Genomic DNA, 20197 nt, shown 5'->3' with positions numbered 1-20197 from the left:
ACTATATATTTAATGTACTATTGTATGAAATTTGTCTTACAATTGCATACATTACCAGATACGACTAGAGAGATCGTCGATGTAATGTTAAAAAAGTCAGCCAAAAAAAGCTCGCTAGGAATATAGGCTCCTAGCGGCCAGCGGCTAAACTATACGCATATTTCTTCTTCGGTGATCTTGGTAGGAGAAACATGCGTATTCACGACGAGAGGGGAAATGTGCATTCCTACCACACATCAGCGAAGGATAAGGCCAACAAAAAATAAACATTTCTTAAAAGTTTAATGAAATATTAGAAATAATTTGCTTTTTTGCATTGATTACAGAAACAACAATCAGGATGATCATAGAATAACAAGCAACCATCTTCTTGGAGATGATTATTGTAAAATAATTATATAAAATGTATTTAAACAGATTTTCCATAAATCAGAGTAGTTTAACAGCATTTTACAATGTTGTTACTTATCGTTTTCATTATCCAATCACATAAAAATCAAAAAATGAAATCAGGAAAGAATTAAGAACACACGAAATTTAAAGAGGGATAGTACAAAAAAAGATAGCAAAACAACTTTGAAAATTTCGAGAAATGATCTCAAATTTCAAGAATTATCGAGATAATATCATCTCTTACAAGATTATATTCTTCTGAAACAAAACCTATATCTTGAGGAAAAATTCTTTCGAGGCGCCGAAATTTTCAATTTCGAAAAGCTCTTAAATGTAGTTAAAACCGCTATTTTCATATGAAAATGACGATCAAAATCTTATAAGTGTTCGTGGTATAGCACAGCGTTTTGTCATTCGTTTTCGAATTGCCACTAGGTGCCTGCATATGCACGTTTCTCCTACTATTAATGCTGGAGGAAGAAATGTGCGTATAATTGGACTGTTTCACCACTAGAGTCGGTAATTTGTGGAACACGTTTGGCTGAATTTCTTCCATGAACATCGGCAGTCACCCTACTCATTTCTGACATTACCAACAAGCATTTATTTGAGGATTTTACACACATTGTCCAATAAAATGATTCTTTTAACAAGATTTAGCTATTGCTTGTACGCCTTAAATATAATCATTAATATTATTGAAGTTACAGCATTGTACAAAATAACTGATATATTCTCTTCATCATTCAACCATAATTGCTCAATATAATGTGAATTATACTCTAATTCAGAACTAAATTGCTTGTATCTCCCTTTATAAAAATAACATAAAAAGCAATCGAGTAAAAACCTTTCTAGTTATTACTTTTATTGCATATTTTTAAAATATAATTTACATGTCCACTATGAAAATATGTTATATATTACATGTCCACTATGAAAATATGTTATATATTACATGTCCACTATGAAAATATGTTATATATTACATGTCCACTATGTTCCAATATGAAATAATATTAATGACAATAACATTACACAAACTTTTTCTCTATAAAGTAATAGAGGAAATACTTAAAAGTTATCTCTTATCATATTTACAATACCTTTTGTAATGACATATTTTTCATCTATAATACAATTGAAAAATTACAAAACAAACGTTATTGTACTACAATATACTGCATTATTTGTAATAATAACGATAAAAATATCGAAAATTTATCGGAATTGAACAGGACTTATCCTTAAGCCGATACATTGTTTCCCGATTAGTGCAACTTCACAAACTTTGCATACTGTATCTTTAAATTGAGGTAAATAACTTGCACCGCATAATGGACACTTGACTTCTGGTTTTCCTCTGTAAATTGGAACAAACGTGCTTGCACATAATGAAAACGGATTATGTTCGTCGTACGCTAATTGATGTTCATCCACCGGATTTTTATCGCAGGCCTAAAAAAGAAAGAAACGCGATAATAATCTTTTCCTGTACTTTATATGAGATGGTTAATATACACGAAAGTATACATACCAGCAAAATCTTTCTAACTTGTTGTGCTAATTCAGGTTTAGGTCCCAATTCAAGTAATCTTCTTGCAAACGAAGCCGCAGTTTTGTAATTTTTTAATTTGAAGAACATATTTACAGCTATCCTTAGAGTGAGAATCTGGTGAACAGGTTGTAAATTGCAATGTGTAAAGTAGGCTGCCATTTCACAGATTCGTTTTTGTTCAGCTAAAGTAGCTTTAGGTAGGTTCTTCCTTTCAGTCTCCATTTTCAAACCTAGAATATACTCTCTACAAATTTGAATCAATTCCTGTGCTTCTATAATATCTTGCCTCGTGTCAACAACCAATAATGGTACACTGAGTAGAATCGCTTGCAATTTTTCTATCGCTTCTGGAAACTTGCCGCCAGTTGTCAAATGATAGCATACTTGAAGTCGTTGAACTAAATCGATAAGATGCAATCCGATTGCAGGCAGATTGCTTTTTGGATTTGTATCTTTTAAATTTCTTTGAGGATATCCATATAAAGAAGGTATATTGGGTAACGAAGCAAATGATGTTCTAGCGCGTGCGAATGTATTCATGAAAAGACTTTGATACGCTTCAAATTCAACTACACCAACTTGATCATTTAGCAATCTAAATGCTGTTTCTAGTGATCCAGCTAGTACATGATCTACAACCAATTGCGAATTGTTCATCCAATGTTGAGTTGGTGGTATTCCCTTAGTTGGTGGTGAATAATAGCCATTTTCCGTTGCAGCCACTGGAGTTTCGAGTTCCGGCGGTAAATCTACGTCCTCCACATCCCATCCTGCACTTTCTTCGCCCTCAGGAACGTTTTCATTTTCGATACCTTCCTCATCGTCTATTCCCAACTCTTCGCCATTGCCCCACCCTTCAGCAGGTACAGCGCCATCGTCTTCCGGAGCCAACGCAGCAGCTACCTGACTCTTTCCACGCGACATCATCGCTCCGTCGAAGAAACCTTTTGATACTGTCAATAGTGGCCAGTTGTTTTCGGCCTGTTGAATTGGTACCGGAGGTCGAAGATATTCTGCTCCCTGTTCAAGAGCAAAAAGTTCTTCACTCATAGAACTATATTGGATGTCGTCTTCTGGAGATGATATACCATGAATTTTCTCAGTTACATAAGCTAACGAAGCTTGACCAGAATTCTGTAACATAAAACGGTAAAAAGTAAGTCGTGGGAGTAAGAAAAGTTTGAATATAAATTAAGTTATATAAGTACCTACACGCAATATTTTTGCACGTTCATAAACGTCGCCAAGTAACAAGCTACCCTGATATTGCCCAGAAACGTCTTTCCTAATTTCTGCAATTTTTATCATCTTACGTAATTTCTCTAAATTACCAGTTATAAGATACAGGAACGCCAGTTTTTCAAAATTCTTAGTTCTCTGATAGCACATTTCGACAACTTGATGATTGCCTTGCAACAGGGCAGCCTGGGCCAAGCTTTCCCAACAGGATTTTTCATCAAGCGATCTCGCGGCTTCTAAAGCAGCTTCGATATTTCCGCATTCAAGGGCAAGCCCAAATCTTGTCTTTTCATCTTTAACAAAGTGCAAAGCAACCTCGGGATATCCCTTCTGTTGCAAGTATGCAATTATAGATTGACCAACGAGATTTGCGTTGCGAACCATGTGCAAAACCTCTTCGTATTTCCTATTGATCAAAGCCAATTTAAATTTATATTCAGTTGGATCTATTCGAAGAATCCTTGGTCTGCATTCTCTGTCCAAGCAATAAACTTGATTGCCTTTAACTCGTGTTACATATATCGGGAGGTCTAATGTGCGTATAATACCATGATCACCATTGTTGATTGCATATTTGATGTGATTGCTAGTGGTGTAAATGAACACTCCTGAATCGTCCCAAGCTCCCGACTTTACCCTAGTATCTTCGTGTACAGAGCACAAGGATTCCAGACGTCGATTACAAATGTTAACATCATGTTTCGAGAGTAAAGCGACGTGAGTCATATCGCTAGACCAAACGACATATCTACACTTAGAAATTTTTACTTCGGCTAATGTTCTTTTCTGTTGAACGTCAAAGAGCGTTACTTGATCAGCATCACGTAAAAGGAGCATTCCAGTACCAGCGTAAAATATTTCGTCACAGTTTGGGATCTGCACCTTTTTCGTAATTTCGTTCTTCAAATTTTTGATGACCAACTGCAATAAATAATAAAAAATGTTTATAAAATTTCGTTATTTAAGCTTTTATTTTAAAGAAGATAACGTTTCTCCCCGAATACATACCGAATATGCTCTATCTAACACCGCAAAACGATTTCTGGCAACCCAGATGGCAGTGACACCCGAAGCCCGTTTCGCATCAGCATCAGTGTTTGAATCACCTTCGCGCGGTATCAAATATAGATCGTAAGTGCTATTTTCAACATTATTGGTTGATCTAGTACAGATCAAAACAGCGTTCTCAGCTTGATTATACGACATGCTATAAGGAGGTGTTTTTCCACCTCCTCTGATTTGCATGACAGACGTATCTTTTGAAGTAGTGAAATCCAATTTTCTAAGGAACCGTTCTTTCACATAATAAAGAACGTTTCCATATACAGCATATGCAGGACGTTCTCTTTCTAATTTGAAAATAATCATTCCAGAATCATGACCAGCAGCAAACAGATTCAATGTAGGATGTGCTGCCATGACCCAAAATCGCTCGTGTTCTCTTCTAAATGTGTGCAAACAAGTACGTTTAGACATATCCCAAACGCGGATACTTTTATCTTCAGAATTTGAAAGAATTAAGTCCTGTCTAGGATGGAACAAAACACAAGAGACATTATTATAATGTCCACGGCAAGTATCAACCTCCCAAGCTTTGACATCATTCATTCTCCACATTTTAATCTGACGATCATCTGCTCCAGAAACAATCAGAGGCAATGTTGGATGGAAGCATGCCCAATTAACACCTCTATCATGTCCCTCCAGGACATGTCTTACAATAACGTCTGATAGGCCAAATATATCTGTGCTTCTTGAAGTTTTTACGTCATCTTCCAAGACTCTTGGACCAGGAGCTACATGTTTCTTTATTAATGGAGTAATATCCCATACTCTGACCGTTTGATCTAAAGAAGCTGATATAATGATATCTTCTGTAGGATGAAACTGTGCACACATGACATAATGATTGTGCCCAGTCAAGAGATAAATGCAATTGCGGCTCTGCCAATTCCAGATACGAATAGTTTGATCGTCTGATGCACTCAAAATCCATGGGTATTCTTGATGAAATACAGTTGTTCTAATATAATCTAAATGCCCTAATAAAGTAAAGAGGCATTTCCTTTGCTTATAATTCCATACTTTGATCTTATAGTCATCACCACCAGATACAAATAATGGTTGTTGATTGTGAAAACATATTCCACGAACTGGTCCATCGTGTTCATCAAATTTATCTAATAAAGTACACATGCGATAATCCCATAATTGAATAACACCATTGTGTAAACTGTAACAGAATACATAATATTTCTGGAAATCTGAATTTCTTAATAGTTCAAGAACAATGCAGAATTTTCCAAATTACGTTAGAATTAATAATCCTAACGTAAACGTCTGTATGTGGTTGTTTTAATAACTTAATAGTTAACCAATACGGAGAATATTTATTATTTACCTTGCAAGCACCCATGGACGTTTTGGATGAAAAGAGATTCCTTTTACACGAGCAGATTTTGTCTCAAATTTTGTTAACATCTCTTGGTAAATATTTCACAAAATTATGTTTAAAAAAACATTTGTCACTTCTAACCCTTGTCAACTGGACACGTCACGATGTCATTATGCCTCCATGAAATACATACATGTGTATAGATAGCGAATGGAGCATTTTATCGTATAATATGTATCCTATCAAATTATGTTATTCCAAATTTTGAACATGTTTTTATTATAATTATATTTCTTTATATTTAAATGAATCGTCTGCTTATAATTTGTAATAGATATTTTTCAATATTATGTATATTGTATGAACCGGAAGAAGAGGTTGGTCTTCACCTACGAATCCCAATTTTTTTAATGTTATATATATTTGAAGCATTTATTGAATAGAGTTCAACGATAGCAGTTTTGAGTTTAGGAATCTCTCTGCTCGAAAGTTATTATACGGAAAAGATTGCAAATTTTGTCATGTTTTCGAAGGACCTAATTGGCCGGAAAAGATTTCGAGAATCAAAAAATTTAACTTTGCAAAATTTCTTGAAAATGACATTCCCTAGAATCAGCGAAATTGTGCCACCTCCTATGTTATTATATTCTTCTGATACAAAATTGCTAAATGAGCTTAATACATTTTCGAGAACACGAAAACTTCAACTTCCCAAAATTCTTTGAAAATGAGGTGATTCCTACAAATTGGCAGAATTTGCCACCTCCTATGTTATCATGTTCTCCTGATATATAATCTCAAAGTGAACCAAAAGCATTTTCAAGATTCCGAAAATTTCAACTTCGCAAAATTCTTCGAAACTGACGTATTGGAAATGAATCGCCGAAATTGTTTCACTCTCTATGTTATCGCGTTCTTGTAATACAGAATTGGAAAATTGATCGAAAATTTCTTTGCTCTTGAATTTCCTACGAAAATGGCGTTTTTTACAGAACTTTTAATAAGTTTCTTATATCTCTTATGGTATTTTATTCTCTTAATACTTTCCAAATTCCTCGAACTCTTTCGTCATATTTTTTAACTTATTTTTCGAACTTATGGAAATTGGAAGTTATTTGGGGAATGTGGATATTGGAAGGATTTTAAATAATTAAACGCTTTGTTTATTTGCAAAATAATATTGTTTTCTTCAATTCATTTCATCAGTTTACAATAATTGTACAATTTTTCAATGAGCTAATCTTCTGTGTAATCATTTGCGTAATTTTGTTACTTTACAATAATTTGATTCCTTCGTTTGACCGATAGAACTAAAACAGCTCTTTTCATATGAAAATGACGACCAAAATTTTATAGCATTGGTGATGTGGCGCAGTGTTTTACCACTTGTTTTCGAATTGCGACGAAGCGCTTACTTTTGACCAACTGCGTATGGACTGGTACGAATCGAGACATATTTCCTTCTCATAGTGCACACGTTTTTCGTACCAATAGCACCCAAGAAAAAAGTGTACGTATAGTTTGAACCGCTTGAATATTAGAAACGGCAATTAATGAAGTGCATTTATGGGAGAATTTCTCCTTTGATCATCGACAATTTTCCTAATTTCATCTCTGACATTACCAACTAACATTTATTTGGAGATTTTACATACATTGTTTGTTCTGCCGCGCAACACATCTACACGCCATCCCGTGCGGCTTGACAGCCAACGGTCTACGTGCCGTCCTTCGAACCCTCCACAGGCTCAAGGACCTAACATAAAGTTGAAATCCTAACTGCATTGTTCGCACACATGGTTTAAGTCAATCTGTTGCCCGAAAAGACTTTCTAATTCTAGAAGTGTTTTCGGCCGGTTTTTAGAAAGGTCCTTGGGTTTATTACGTGCTCTTAAGAATTACGGAGAAAGCGGGTAGTAGCCTAACGAAAAAAGCGGAGATCTACCTAACGGAAAATCTGAGTTTCCCTATAAACAATGTCGCCTAGGACCCAAGTTGGTAGGAGGTTTCTTCCTCCTCTCTTCCTTCCTAACATTGGTCCTAACCAATCGACAGCGCGGATTATTGCCCTCACTTTCCTAACTAAAAATGTAAGCAATGAATCCGCGTTCTTCGTTCAAAGGGCACACCCATACCGAGCTTTCCTCCGTACTGACATCAGAATAAACTTTAGAGTATTTCTTCGGCTCTCACGATGCCTAGAGTTCCTGCATTTCCTACAACTCTCACCGTTCCTACCTCTCTAAGAGTTCCAACGTCTCTCACGGTGTCTAGAGTTCCTGCATTTCCTACAACTCTCACCGTTCCTACCTCTCTAAGAGTTCCAGCGTCTCTCACGGTGCCTAGAGTTCCTAAAACTCTCACCGTTCCTATATATCTCAGAATTTCCTACAACTCTCAAAGTGCCTACACGGCCTAGAGTCTCCTATGGCTCTCACACTATCCTGAAGTCCGACAGCTCCTACAGCTCTCACGGGCCTAAAGCTCCTATAGCTCTAACTCTCTCATCTAAGAATAATCCTTCTCTTCGTTATCTGTATCTTAAACAACGGCGTTACTACTTTGTGTGATTGTATAAAGTCTTGGAAATATATATTTTTTATAACTCTGTGAATCACAGTGTTATACCACAACAACTACCCCTATTATCCTAACCGAAATACGGGGATCGAACTATTCGTGGTGTCAATTATTCTAATCGTAGCGGGAATTTACGACTTCCGTTGACGCGTATTCTAACGACCGCGTCTCCCCGCAATAGCTCGAAAATACATTGTTCATTAAAATTCTTTCTTTAATCGGGTTTAGCTATTGCTTATACATCTTAAGTATGATCACTGATATTATTGAAGTTACAAGTTACTCTATGAAATGATTTATATATTCTCTTCGTCATACAATTCTACCTGCTCAATATAGAAAATGTGAATTATACTATAATTGACAAACAAATCGCTTGTGTCCCCGTTTATAAAAATAACAAAAAGTCAATTGAGTAAAAATATTATCTCAATTTTATCGTGGAATTTCTTTCTCTGAAATTCTTAATTTTTAAAATATAGTTTACTTGTACTGTTTCAATATGAAATAATGTTAATAGTAATAGTGTTAAACAATGATGATAATGAACATCTTCTCTATAAAGTAGTGGAGGAAATATTTAAAAAATTTAAGTACATATGTATATCTCTTGTAATGTTTACAATACCTTTTGTAATGACATATTTTTCATCTATAATACAATTGAAAAATTACAAAACAAACGTTATTGTACTACAATATACTGCATTATTTGTAATAATAACGATAAAAATATCGGAAATTTATCGGAATTGAACAGGACTTATCCTTAAGCCGATACATTGTTTCCCGATTAGTGCAACTTCACAAACTTTGCATACTGTATCTTTAAATTGAGGTAAATAACTTGCACCGCATAATGGACACTTGACTTCTGGTTTTCCTCTGTAAATTGGAACAAACGTGCTTGCACATAATGAAAACGGATTATGTTCGTCGTAAGCTAATTGATGTTCATCCACCGGATTTTTATCGCAGGCCTAAAAAAGAAAGAAACGCGATAATAATCTTTTCCTGTACTTTATATGAGATGGTTAATATACACGAAAGTATACATACCAGCAAAATCTTTCTAACTTGTTGTGCTAATTCAGGTTTAGGTCCCAATTCAAGTAATCTTCTTGCAAACGAAGCCGCAGTTTTGTAATTTTTTAATTTGAAGAACATATTTACAGCTATCCTTAGAGTGAGAATCTGGTGAACAGGTTGTAAATTGCAATGTGTAAAGTAGGCTGCCATTTCACAGATTCGTTTTTGTTCAGCTAAAGTAGCTTTAGGTAGGTTCTTCCTTTCAGTCTCCATTTTCAAACCTAGAATATACTCTCTACAAATTTGAATCAATTCCTGTGCTTCTATAATATCTTGCCTCGTGTCAACAACCAATAATGGTACACTGAGTAGAATCGCTTGCAATTTTTCTATCGCTTCTGGAAACTTGCCGCCAGTTGTCAAATGATAGCATACTTGAAGTCGTTGAACTAAATCGATAAGATGCAATCCGATTGCAGGCAGATTGCTTTTTGGATTTGTATCTTTTAAATTTCTTTGAGGATATCCATATAAAGAAGGTATATTGGGTAACGAAGCAAATGATGTTCTAGCGCGTGCGAATGTATTCATGAAAAGACTTTGATACGCTTCAAATTCAACTACACCAACTTGATCATTTAGCAATCTAAATGCTGTTTCTAGTGATCCAGCTAGTACATGATCTACAACCAATTGCGAATTGTTCATCCAATGTTGAGTTGGTGGTATTCCCTTAGTTGGTGGTGAATAATAGCCATTTTCCGTTGCAGCCACTGGAGTTTCGAGTTCCGGCGGTAAATCTACGTCCTCCACATCCCATCCTGCACTTTCTTCGCCCTCAGGAACGTTTTCATTTTCGATACCTTCCTCATCGTCTATTCCCAACTCTTCGCCATTGCCCCACCCTTCAGCAGGTACAGCGCCATCGTCTTCCGGAGCCAACGCAGCAGCTACCTGACTCTTTCCACGCGACATCATCGCTCCGTCGAAGAAACCTTTTGATACTGTCAATAGTGGCCAGTTGTTTTCGGCCTGTTGAATTGGTACCGGAGGTCGAAGATATTCTGCTCCCTGTTCAAGAGCAAAAAGTTCTTCACTCATAGAAATATATTGGATGTCGTCTTCTGGAGATGATATACCATGAATTTTCTCAGTTACATAAGCTAACGAAGCTTGACCAGAATTCTGTAACATAAAACGGTAAAAAGTAAGTCGTGGGAGTAAGAAAAGTTTGAATATAAATTAAGTTATATAAGTACCTACACGCAATATTTTTGCACGTTCATAAACGTCGCCAAGTAACAAGCTACCCTGATATTGCCCAGAAACGTCTTTCCTAATTTCTGCAATTTTTATCATCTTACGTAATTTCTCTAAATTACCAGTTATAAGATACAGGAACGCCAGTTTTTCAAAATTCTTAGTTCTCTGATAGCACATTTCGACAACTTGATGATTGCCTTGCAACAGAGCAGCCTGGGCCAAGCTTTCCCAACAGGATTTTTCATCAAGCGATCTCGCGGCTTCTAAAGCAACTTCGATATTTCCGCATTCAAGGGCAAGCCCAAATCTTGTCTTTTCATCTTTAACAAAGTGCAAAGCAACCTCGGGATATCCCTTCTGTTGCAAGTATGCAATTATAGATTGACCAACGAGATTTGCGTTGCGAACCATGTGCAAAACCTCTTCGTATTTCCTATTGATCAAAGCCAATTTAAATTTATATTCAGTTGGATCTATTCGAAGAATCCTTGGTCTGCATTCTCTGTCCAAGCAATAAACTTGATTGCCTTTAACTCGCGTTACATATATCGGGAGGTCTAATGTGCGTATAATACCATGATCACCATTGTTGATTGCATATTTGATGTGATTGCTAGTGGTGTAAATGAACACTCCTGAATCGTCCCAAGCTCCCGACTTTACCCTAGTATTTTCGTGTACAGAGCACAAGGATTCCAGACGTCGATTACAAATGTTAACATCATGTTTCGAGAGTAAAGCGACGTGAGACATATCGCTAGACCAAACGACATATCTACACTTAGAAATTTTTACTTCGGCTAATGTTCTTTTCTGTTGAACGTCAAAGAGCGTTACTTGATCAGCATCACGTAAAAGGAGCATTCCAGTACCAGCGTAAAATATTTCGTCACAGTTTGGGATCTGCACCTTTTTCGTAATTTCGTTCTTCAAATTTTTGATGACCAACTGCAATAAATAATAAAAAATGTTTATAAAATTTCGTTATTTTAGCTTTTATTTTAAAGAAGATAACGTTTCTCCCCGAATACATACCGAATATGCTCTATCTAACACCGCAAAACGATTTCTGGCAACCCAGATGGCAGTGACACCCGAAGCTCGCTTCGCATCAGCATCAGTGTTTGAATCACCTTCGCGCGGTATCAAATATAGATCGTAAGTGCTATTTTCAACATTACTGGTTGATCTAGTACAGATCAAAACAGCGTTCTCAGCTTGATTATACGACATGCTATAAGGAGGTGTTTTTCCACCTCCTCTGATTTGCATGACGGACGTATCTTTTGAAGTAGTGAAGTCCAATTTTCTAAGGAACCGTTCTTTAACATAATAAAGAATGTTTCCATATATAGCATATGCAGGACGTTCTCTTTCTAATTTGAAAATAATCATTCCAGAATCATGACCAGCAGCAAACAGATTCAATGTAGGATGTGCTGCCAGGACCCAAAATCGCTCGTGTTCTCTTCTAAATGTGTGCAAACAAGTACGTTTAGACATATCCCAAACACGGATACTTTTATCTTCAGAATTTGAAAGAATTAAGTCCTGTCTAGGATGGAACAAAACACAAGAGACATTATTATAATGTCCACGGCAAGTATCAACCTCCCAAGCTTTGGCATCATTCATTCTCCACATTTTAATCTGACGATCATCTGCTCCAGAAACGATCAGAGGCAATGTTGGATGGAAGCATGCCCAATTAACACCTCTATCATGTCCCTCCAGGACATATTTTACAACAGCGTCTGGTTGGCCAAATATATCTGTGCCTCCTGGATTTTTTAAGTGATCTTCCAAGCCTCCTGGACCAGGAGCTACATTTTTCTTTCTTATTCCAGAAATATCCCATACTCTGACCGTTTGATCTAAAGAAGCCGATACGATGATATCTTCTGTAGGATGAAACTGTGCACACATGACATAATGATTGTGCCCAGTCAAGACATAAATGCAAGTGCGGCTCTGCCAATTCCAGATACGAATAGTTTGATCGTCTGATGCACTCAAAATCCATGGGTATTCTTGATGAAATACAATTGTTCTAATATAATCTAAATGTCCTAATAAAGTAAAGAGGCACTTCCTTTGCTTATAATTCCATACTTTGACCTTATAGTCATCACCACCAGATACAAATAATGGTTGTTGATTGTGAAAACATATTCCACGAACTGGTCCATCGTGTTCATCAAATTTATCTAATAAAGTACACATGCGATAATCCCATAATTGAATAACACCATTGTGTAAACTGTAACAGAATACGTAATATTTCTGGAAATCTGTGTTTCTTAATAGTTCAAGAACAATGCAGAATTTTCCGAATTACGTTAGAATTAATAATCCTAACGTAAACGTCTGTATGTGGTTGTTTTAATAACTTAATAGTTAACCGATACGGAGAATATTTATTATTTACCTTACAAGCACCCATGGTCGTTTTGGATGAAAAGAGATCCCTTTTACACGAGCAGATTTTGTCTCAAATTTTGTTAACATCTCTTAGTAAGTATTGTACAAAATTATGTTTAGAAAACCATTCCACACTTCTAATCCTTGCAAATTTGTCACGAAATGCGACACGTCACGACGTCACTAGCGCTGCCATGAAATATATACATACATGTAGATAGGAAATGGAATTTGTATTTTGTCATATAATATTTGTTACGTCAAATTATCTATTTCAAATTGTGAACATTTTTTAAATATAATTAAATATTTTTTATTATCTAATGACTGGATTACTTATAATTTCTAATTAATAGTTTTTAATATTACAAATTTCATATGAACGGTATGAAAATATTTTCTACCAATTTATTAAAGTATAAAATGAAATTGAATTAAAATAAACTTTTTTACTAAATGTGCATTAATTGAAACAATCCAAAGAATCAACGTGTCACTTTTATATTGATTGAACCGCGCATGTTCAGTTACGAAATATTTGTTGTATTATTATACGTAGGACTGTTTGTCTGAAAGTTTGGAATAATATAGTTATTCATATATTGACTACAATCGAAATATTTAATAAAATAATGATCTTCTACAAAGTAGTATAGAATCAATTATATTTTGTGATTTGTATTTAAGAGTAATTATTATTAGCCTTTAAGTAAATGCTGATAGTACTACTGAAGGTAGTGACCGGTACGTTTCTGTAGAATAATGCGACGAACCAATGTCATTCTTTTTATTTTCTTAAGCTTGTTTATTTTACTTTCTATGTCTGCTTCTGTAAAGTGCAACAAAACACCTTCAAGTGAAGAATTTAAAGCTCAAATATTTCCTCCATGTGCGGCTTGCAAGATTTTAATAAATAGTTTTAAGAAGGTGAGTTTGTTAAATATTATAAGTTAAAAGAACACAATTTTTAAGAAATATGTGTACGGAAGTATATATAAATGCATATCTTTTTGTATATAAATTTAACGTAATATTGAGTTTACTATATCATATTGTTTATGTATATATATAAGTAATTTTACTCGTATTTAATCATTATTTATCTGTATAAATATCTTTTATGTATGTATTTCACATTTATTGTACTATTTTGTTATACAGGGTATAGAAAGGACTAGTCGTGAAAAATTTGATGGTGGTGATAGTGCATGGGAGGAAGATAAGTTAGGTTCATATTCAAAAAGTGAAACTAGATTAATAGAAATACAAGAACATTTATGTGAAGAAGTAGAACATGGTAAAATACAATGTCAGACTTTAGCTGAAGAATTAGAAAATAAAATAGAAGATTGGTGGTTTAATTACCAACAAATACATCCAGATATTTATGATTATATCTGTATTCAACAAACAGAAGCCTGTTGTCCAAAAGATCATTTTGGTCCACAATGCAAACCATGTCCAGGTTTTCCAGATAAAATTTGTAATAATAATGGTAAATGTAAAGGAGCAGGTACCAGAAAAGGAAATGGTAAATGCTCCTGTGATAAAGGCTATGAGAAAGATGATTGTTCTGAGTGTGCAACTGGATTTTATGAATCCTATAAAGATGAAAATAAATTACTTTGTTCACAATGCCATAATGCTTGCGATGGACCTTGTAAAGGACCAGGACCAAAAAATTGTGAAAAATGTACAGAAGGATGGCATATATTAGATGGACAAGGTTGCTTTGATATTGATGAATGCCTAAAAAGTGATGAATATTGTTCAAAAAATCAATTTTGTATTAATAAGGAAGGAGGATATATGTGTTTAAGTAAGTTATAAAAAAACATACAAAAATAATTTAATATTTATTGTTTTTAATTAATGTTTTAGATTGTGACATGGCCTGTGATGGGTGCACAGGTGATGGACCAGATATGTGTATAAATTGTGCAAATGGATACCGTGAAAAAAATAATTTATGTATAAGTATGTTCTCAATAAATGATGATTGAATAAGATATATACAAATATTGCCACTACTAATAATAATAATCATATAAAATTATTTATTTTAGATTCTGACCTTCTGGGTCGTAAACAACAAGAGAATGTTGCAAGATATGCTACATATCTTGGTCTGTGCATAGCTACATGCATCATCTTCCAACGAAATATTTATATAGCAAGTGTAATTGGATTATTAGTTGGGATATACATATCGGTTTCAGAATACATGATAGCTCATAGTAATGTTCAAGATACAACAGCAAATGTTGACATTCTAGGACCAGCATAAATGTATAGTGTATTATCTGTCATATTTTAATAAATTGTAATGTATAAAAAAGAGAGAAAGTGAATATTGTAATATTAATCACTCGTATATTAGCAATTATAAAATGCTGTTGTTTGATCTAATATATTAATCATTATTTATCATTTTAAAATTCAAATTTTGGAGATATTTTAAAATTTTAGAGATATTTCAATCTATACATATACATATATATCATGTGTTATCACGGATGAGTAGTGTTATGTATGTACAGTAAAGTATGTATATGATATATATATATTCTCAAAAATCAGTCTTTAAATAAACAAAATTTAATCTTGTTCCGAGTATTTCTAAAAAAAATCATAATTATAATATAAGATTTTTGGAGATATTATATCAGTAATTTCTTTCACTAGATGGCTACAGGAATGAAGTTTATTTCATTAGAGAATGCTTTTAATGACGAGTATATAAACATATGAAATAAGTATTAAAGTTTGCAATACTTTCGTATCATATCTATATCAATTTTTGTCTAAAGTTTTGCTTTTTACTTTTATTTCAAATATAAGAAGTTAGTATTTTAAAACAGACGTATATAGTATTATATGCACCGATATGTAATGAATATCTTGACAACGCACATACTGTTTTCGAAGTTTCATTTGTCTCGACATTTTTTTTTTTTATACAGTGCGAAATCTTAGTTCATTTAGATTTAGATGCTTTTAATCCAAAGATTTAATATTTAATGTTTACAGAATTTTTAATATTGATCAAAGATCTCTATTAAGAAGTTATTGTTCTCATATACAATATGTAGAAAAAGTAAAAGCAATATCTTACGTGTACTTTTTCTTTAAGTGACAATATATGTAAATACTTGGATGCACTATGCTAACTAACAGCATCCAAACTTTATTGTTATTTTGAATATATTTTCCCAAGTAATTTTTTAATAAATTATCTTGGGATAGATTTTCCCAAATTTTATAGAAATTCATAGAAAAGGGGGTTATAATTACAACTTTCAAAACAATTCACTATGCAGTGTATCAAATTAATATGCAGATATTAAAATATTTGTACTGTTATAAAATCATTAATGTTTAATATTTCGATGTAATATTTTCAATGAATATTTTTAAGCCATAGTACTGTTAGAAAATGCAAGAAATAAGAATCCAATTTTTATTTATAAGTAAAAGATCTTTTAATATTACATATACATATATACATATAACCTGTAACAGTAATCGACAACCATTAGTTACAAATGCAGGAACCTAATTTTGTTTACGTTTACTGCCTCGCTTTGTTGTACAGACTACATATAGTTACACTTATGTATACTATGTACCAGATGGCGCAATACATATTCTGTTTTTCGGAAATTACAAAACGTCTCTCTCGATATATATTCGGGAAAAAATATAAGTTAGGTTGCAATACTTTATCATATCTATATTAAGAATTTTTGTTTGTTGTGTTTGTACAAATACTTTGCTTTAAGGAAGAATTAAATAATTTACTTAATTATTATTCAATATATATTTATCAATTATATTATACTTTTAGAGTATTTAACAAAGTACATACGTTATTTTTCTTTATGCGGAAGGTGAAATTATAATATACAAATGTTTTCATAGAGAAAGCTCGGCATATGTGGATATCCTTCTGAAAACATACATATACCTAAGATGTTCTTATGTAGGAATGAACTTACCAAGAGATTCCTGGAGCAAGAAATGTCTTAAACCTTCATTATATATAGTTCAACCATTACCATTGAGTTTACCATATAGTTCAACAATAACCATTCATTATATATAGTTTTTCGAGAATATATAAAAACTGAAATTTTGAGTTCCAAGTTTTTGAGTTCCAAGTTCCAATTTTGAGTTCCTCAAATAGACCAAGCCTCAAATAAACGTTAACAATAAATACCAAGGATTATTTCAATATCGAATCTTCAATTATCAAGATGTGGTTAGACCGATTTTATGGTAAAATAATCATAAACATCATAGAAATATGTCTATTACAAACAAAATATGGGAAGATGTAGGAAATAGTGGTATATTCATATGCTGCTCAATGTTACCGCCTAAAATGCCGTTTGCTACTCGTCACTTTCTATATAATCACGATCTTACAGTTAACATAATTCATTTATCTTAAAAATATTTCGGAAAATGATTTCCATGCACATTGGGAGGCATATACATGTATACATATACACATACATGCATACACTAGCACTGCATTCTAAAGTTTCTCTTAAGTAGGTTAACAGAATAACTAATAGATGGCTTCGGCATTATTATTTTACTCGCAATAATAAGGATTCTATAAGCTATATATAAGTTGAATAAAGCAAAGTAATAGATGCAATACTTTTATATATCATATCCATATAATTTTTTTTAAGTCTGGAAATTTTTTCAGTATAAGTGGATGCTCAAACTAATTCAAACTAAAAATGCCATTTTACAGAATCTAGTTTTCGCGTCTTTGATTACTATTACTCAACATTTATACGTATATGGTCATTGTGCATGATCATTTTCTAGTGTCACGAATAATAGTTACGGTGATATTCATAGAAATAGATTTAAATGAAACACTCTGTATACAACAATATAACTACATATTGTTATAAAAGCGAAAGACGTGTTACATATTTTGAGATGTACTCTATAATTAAACTTATATTAAATTTCTAAATACAGAGCAATTTATTTACATATGAAATCGAGAAAATTATATTAATTGTTATACATATTTATTATAGCTTTTTGGTGATTTATTCATTACCAGGTTTTAAAATATAGTCTTATAAATAATTCAAGATTATTACAAATTTGTACGAGTATGTAAAAATTTTGTGAAACGTATATTTTAAAAGTTAATGATATACGTTACAAAACGTTCTGTAAATATTTTTAGTAAGAAAATATTTAAATGAAATATTATGATTTTTAATATTAACACCGATTTTGAGGAGAATAAAAATCGTAATTTATTAAATTATTACAATTCTACAGGAGACATACAGGTTCAACAAATTTTAATTGATATGGAATTTTAGAAAATGTAAGCACATGGGAAATGTTTCGTAATGTGAAAAACAAGCATATCTTGATTTAAAAGCGTATTTTGTAGTAGTTCTTAAACATACCCATGTAAATAGTTGACGTTATATCTGATAGATGACTATGTAGCTTTTGTGACAGTAAACTCATATCATTTCTTAAAGAACTTGTGGTTGCGATACTCTGCTAGTATATCCATATTTATATCAATTTTCGTATCAGAAAATTTTTTAATTCCATAATATTATTTAAAATATAATAGAGAATTATTTATGACGTATATGTATGTATATTTACAGTACACCACATACCGTTTCATAATTTGATATTATTATAAGTTTGTGTGAAGAAATAAAAATCTTATGAGATATATATGTTTTAAAAACGTATTTATGTCTTATAATATTTTTGTTGCATATACTTTTTTACTACAGAATGTACAAAAACAAAATTATTATTAATGACGAATGTTATTAGTCATCTCAGTTTCATAGAAAAAGAACCTTGATTTAGTACCGAGGATATATTTACATAGATTAGAATACGACCATAAACCATTATATATAGTGGTATTTTGATAAATTGTTGTTAAGTTTGAAGACGTCTTCTCGTAACTTCATAATTATTACGAGTGAATAGGTAAAAATTTTGTGAGGTATGAGTTTTAAAGACGTATTTTTGTTCCAAAATATCTTTGTTAGAAATATCTTTTACCGTGAAACGTATGGGAATAAAATATTTTTGTTCCTTCGTATTAACATTAATTACAAATGTTATTAAGTCCTCTCAATTTTATAAGAAGGGTATATGTATGAACATGTGTTTAGCATGAAGATGGAAAGAAGTCCTCTGGAAGAAATACGAGCCTGATTGGTTGTTTTTGACAGACTCAACAATCCTAAAGCTAAGCACGCGTATTGGTGGAAAGTGTCACATATAGGTGTAAACAAAAATGTTGCATGACGTGATAGAATAGAGAACAGTAAGTACCTCCCTTCCTACTTTGTCGTTCCACGAGACTTCTTCCATCTCTGTGTTATATTGTAGGTAGTTAACATTATATTCGATAGATGGCTACCTAACTTTTTTCTCACTCGCAGTAGTAGTAAATCCATAGATTTTAAATATCGTTCCTTAAATTAGGTACTATTGCAATATTCTGTAAATATATCCATATTTGTATAATTTTTTGTAACATTTGTCATGTCCATCGAATTATAACAAAGAATTTTTGTGGTAGAGGGGGAACAGTAGATGCAAGGAAAATATATCTATGTAAATGCCGTCGGGCTATTACTTTGTCGATAGTCTATGGATATATCGGTAGTAAAACGAATAGATGGTAATAAATACTACTGTTTTTACTACTGTTTAACATTGGGTTTATGGGCGTTTCGTTACCTATTTCTACGAGATTCGTCAAATTGATGGCTTTAGCTGATTTCGTAAGCAATCCGTTTTTTAAAGATAGTGTGTAGTTTCAGTTATATTGTAGACATTTCCCATTATTGTCTCCACTTATTGTAAGTATTTACAATAGGATAATTGAATTTGGGCACAGTATTTTCTTATTTTGAACAATCCCCCTTTTCCATCTAGATTTTCATCTTCTAATTTCGAGTTATTCAATATTTCTTTTTGCTATTCCAATGTATATCTAGTAAACCATTAAAAAATAAAGAAAATAAAATAAAAGATAATAAAATAAATAATAATAAAATAAAATACAAAATATTAAAAGTAAAGAAAATAAAATTTAAATATGTTCAGATAAGAACTGATAGGTTACGCATGATATATTTTCAAATTTATTTTTTTTTGAAAATAAAGCATCTTACGGACAAATTTTATTTTATTTTATTATTTTTATTTTTATCATGTGTCAAACATATATGTATTTGAAAAATGTACAAATAGTTTACAAAATTTGAAATACAATAAAAGATTGTAAG

The 20197-nt window shown here is 32.7% G+C and overlaps 3 protein-coding genes across 4 annotated transcripts; 1 reads left to right on the top strand and 2 right to left on the bottom strand.

The window, feature by feature from the left end:
* Positions 1 to 1240: 1240 nt before the first annotated feature.
* LOC126918191 (coatomer subunit alpha-like) lies at positions 1241 to 5803 on the bottom strand. Its single transcript, XM_050725836.1, has 5 exons — positions 5592 to 5803; positions 4199 to 5423; positions 3164 to 4111; positions 1931 to 3085; positions 1241 to 1851 (listed from the first exon to the last, which is right to left on the bottom strand). The coding sequence occupies exons 1-5, from the start codon at positions 5669 to 5671 to the stop codon at positions 1615 to 1617; spliced, it is 3645 nt and encodes a 1214-aa protein (XP_050581793.1). The 5' UTR covers positions 5672 to 5803; the 3' UTR covers positions 1241 to 1614.
* Positions 5804 to 8759: 2956 nt separating this feature from the next.
* LOC126918192 (coatomer subunit alpha-like) lies at positions 8760 to 13077 on the bottom strand. The gene is made up of 5 exons (XM_050725837.1): positions 12886 to 13077; positions 11493 to 12717; positions 10458 to 11405; positions 9225 to 10379; positions 8760 to 9145 (listed from the first exon to the last, which is right to left on the bottom strand). The coding sequence occupies exons 1-5, from the start codon at positions 12963 to 12965 to the stop codon at positions 8909 to 8911; spliced, it is 3645 nt and encodes a 1214-aa protein (XP_050581794.1). The 5' UTR covers positions 12966 to 13077; the 3' UTR covers positions 8760 to 8908.
* Positions 13078 to 13395: 318 nt separating this feature from the next.
* LOC126918209 (cysteine-rich with EGF-like domain protein 2) lies at positions 13396 to 15484 on the top strand. Of its 2 annotated transcripts, XM_050725896.1 has the most exons (5): positions 13396 to 13622; positions 13679 to 13805; positions 14040 to 14697; positions 14760 to 14855; positions 14945 to 15484. In XM_050725896.1, the coding sequence occupies exons 2-5, from the start codon at positions 13698 to 13700 to the stop codon at positions 15163 to 15165; spliced, it is 1083 nt and encodes a 360-aa protein (XP_050581853.1). In that variant the 5' UTR covers positions 13396 to 13622; positions 13679 to 13697; the 3' UTR covers positions 15166 to 15484. The 2 variants fall into 2 exon arrangements, with proteins under 2 accessions (XP_050581853.1, XP_050581852.1); XM_050725895.1 differs by having other exon boundaries at positions 13396 to 13805.
* Positions 15485 to 20197: the final 4713 nt, after the last annotated feature.

This window comes from Bombus affinis, chromosome 7 (assembly GCF_024516045.1).
Source record: "Bombus affinis isolate iyBomAffi1 chromosome 7, iyBomAffi1.2, whole genome shotgun sequence".
Lineage (NCBI taxonomy): Eukaryota > Metazoa > Arthropoda > Insecta > Hymenoptera > Apidae > Bombus > Bombus affinis.
The sequence above is the reverse complement of the archived record's forward strand: the minus strand, read 5'-3'. Positions and strand labels throughout refer to the sequence as shown.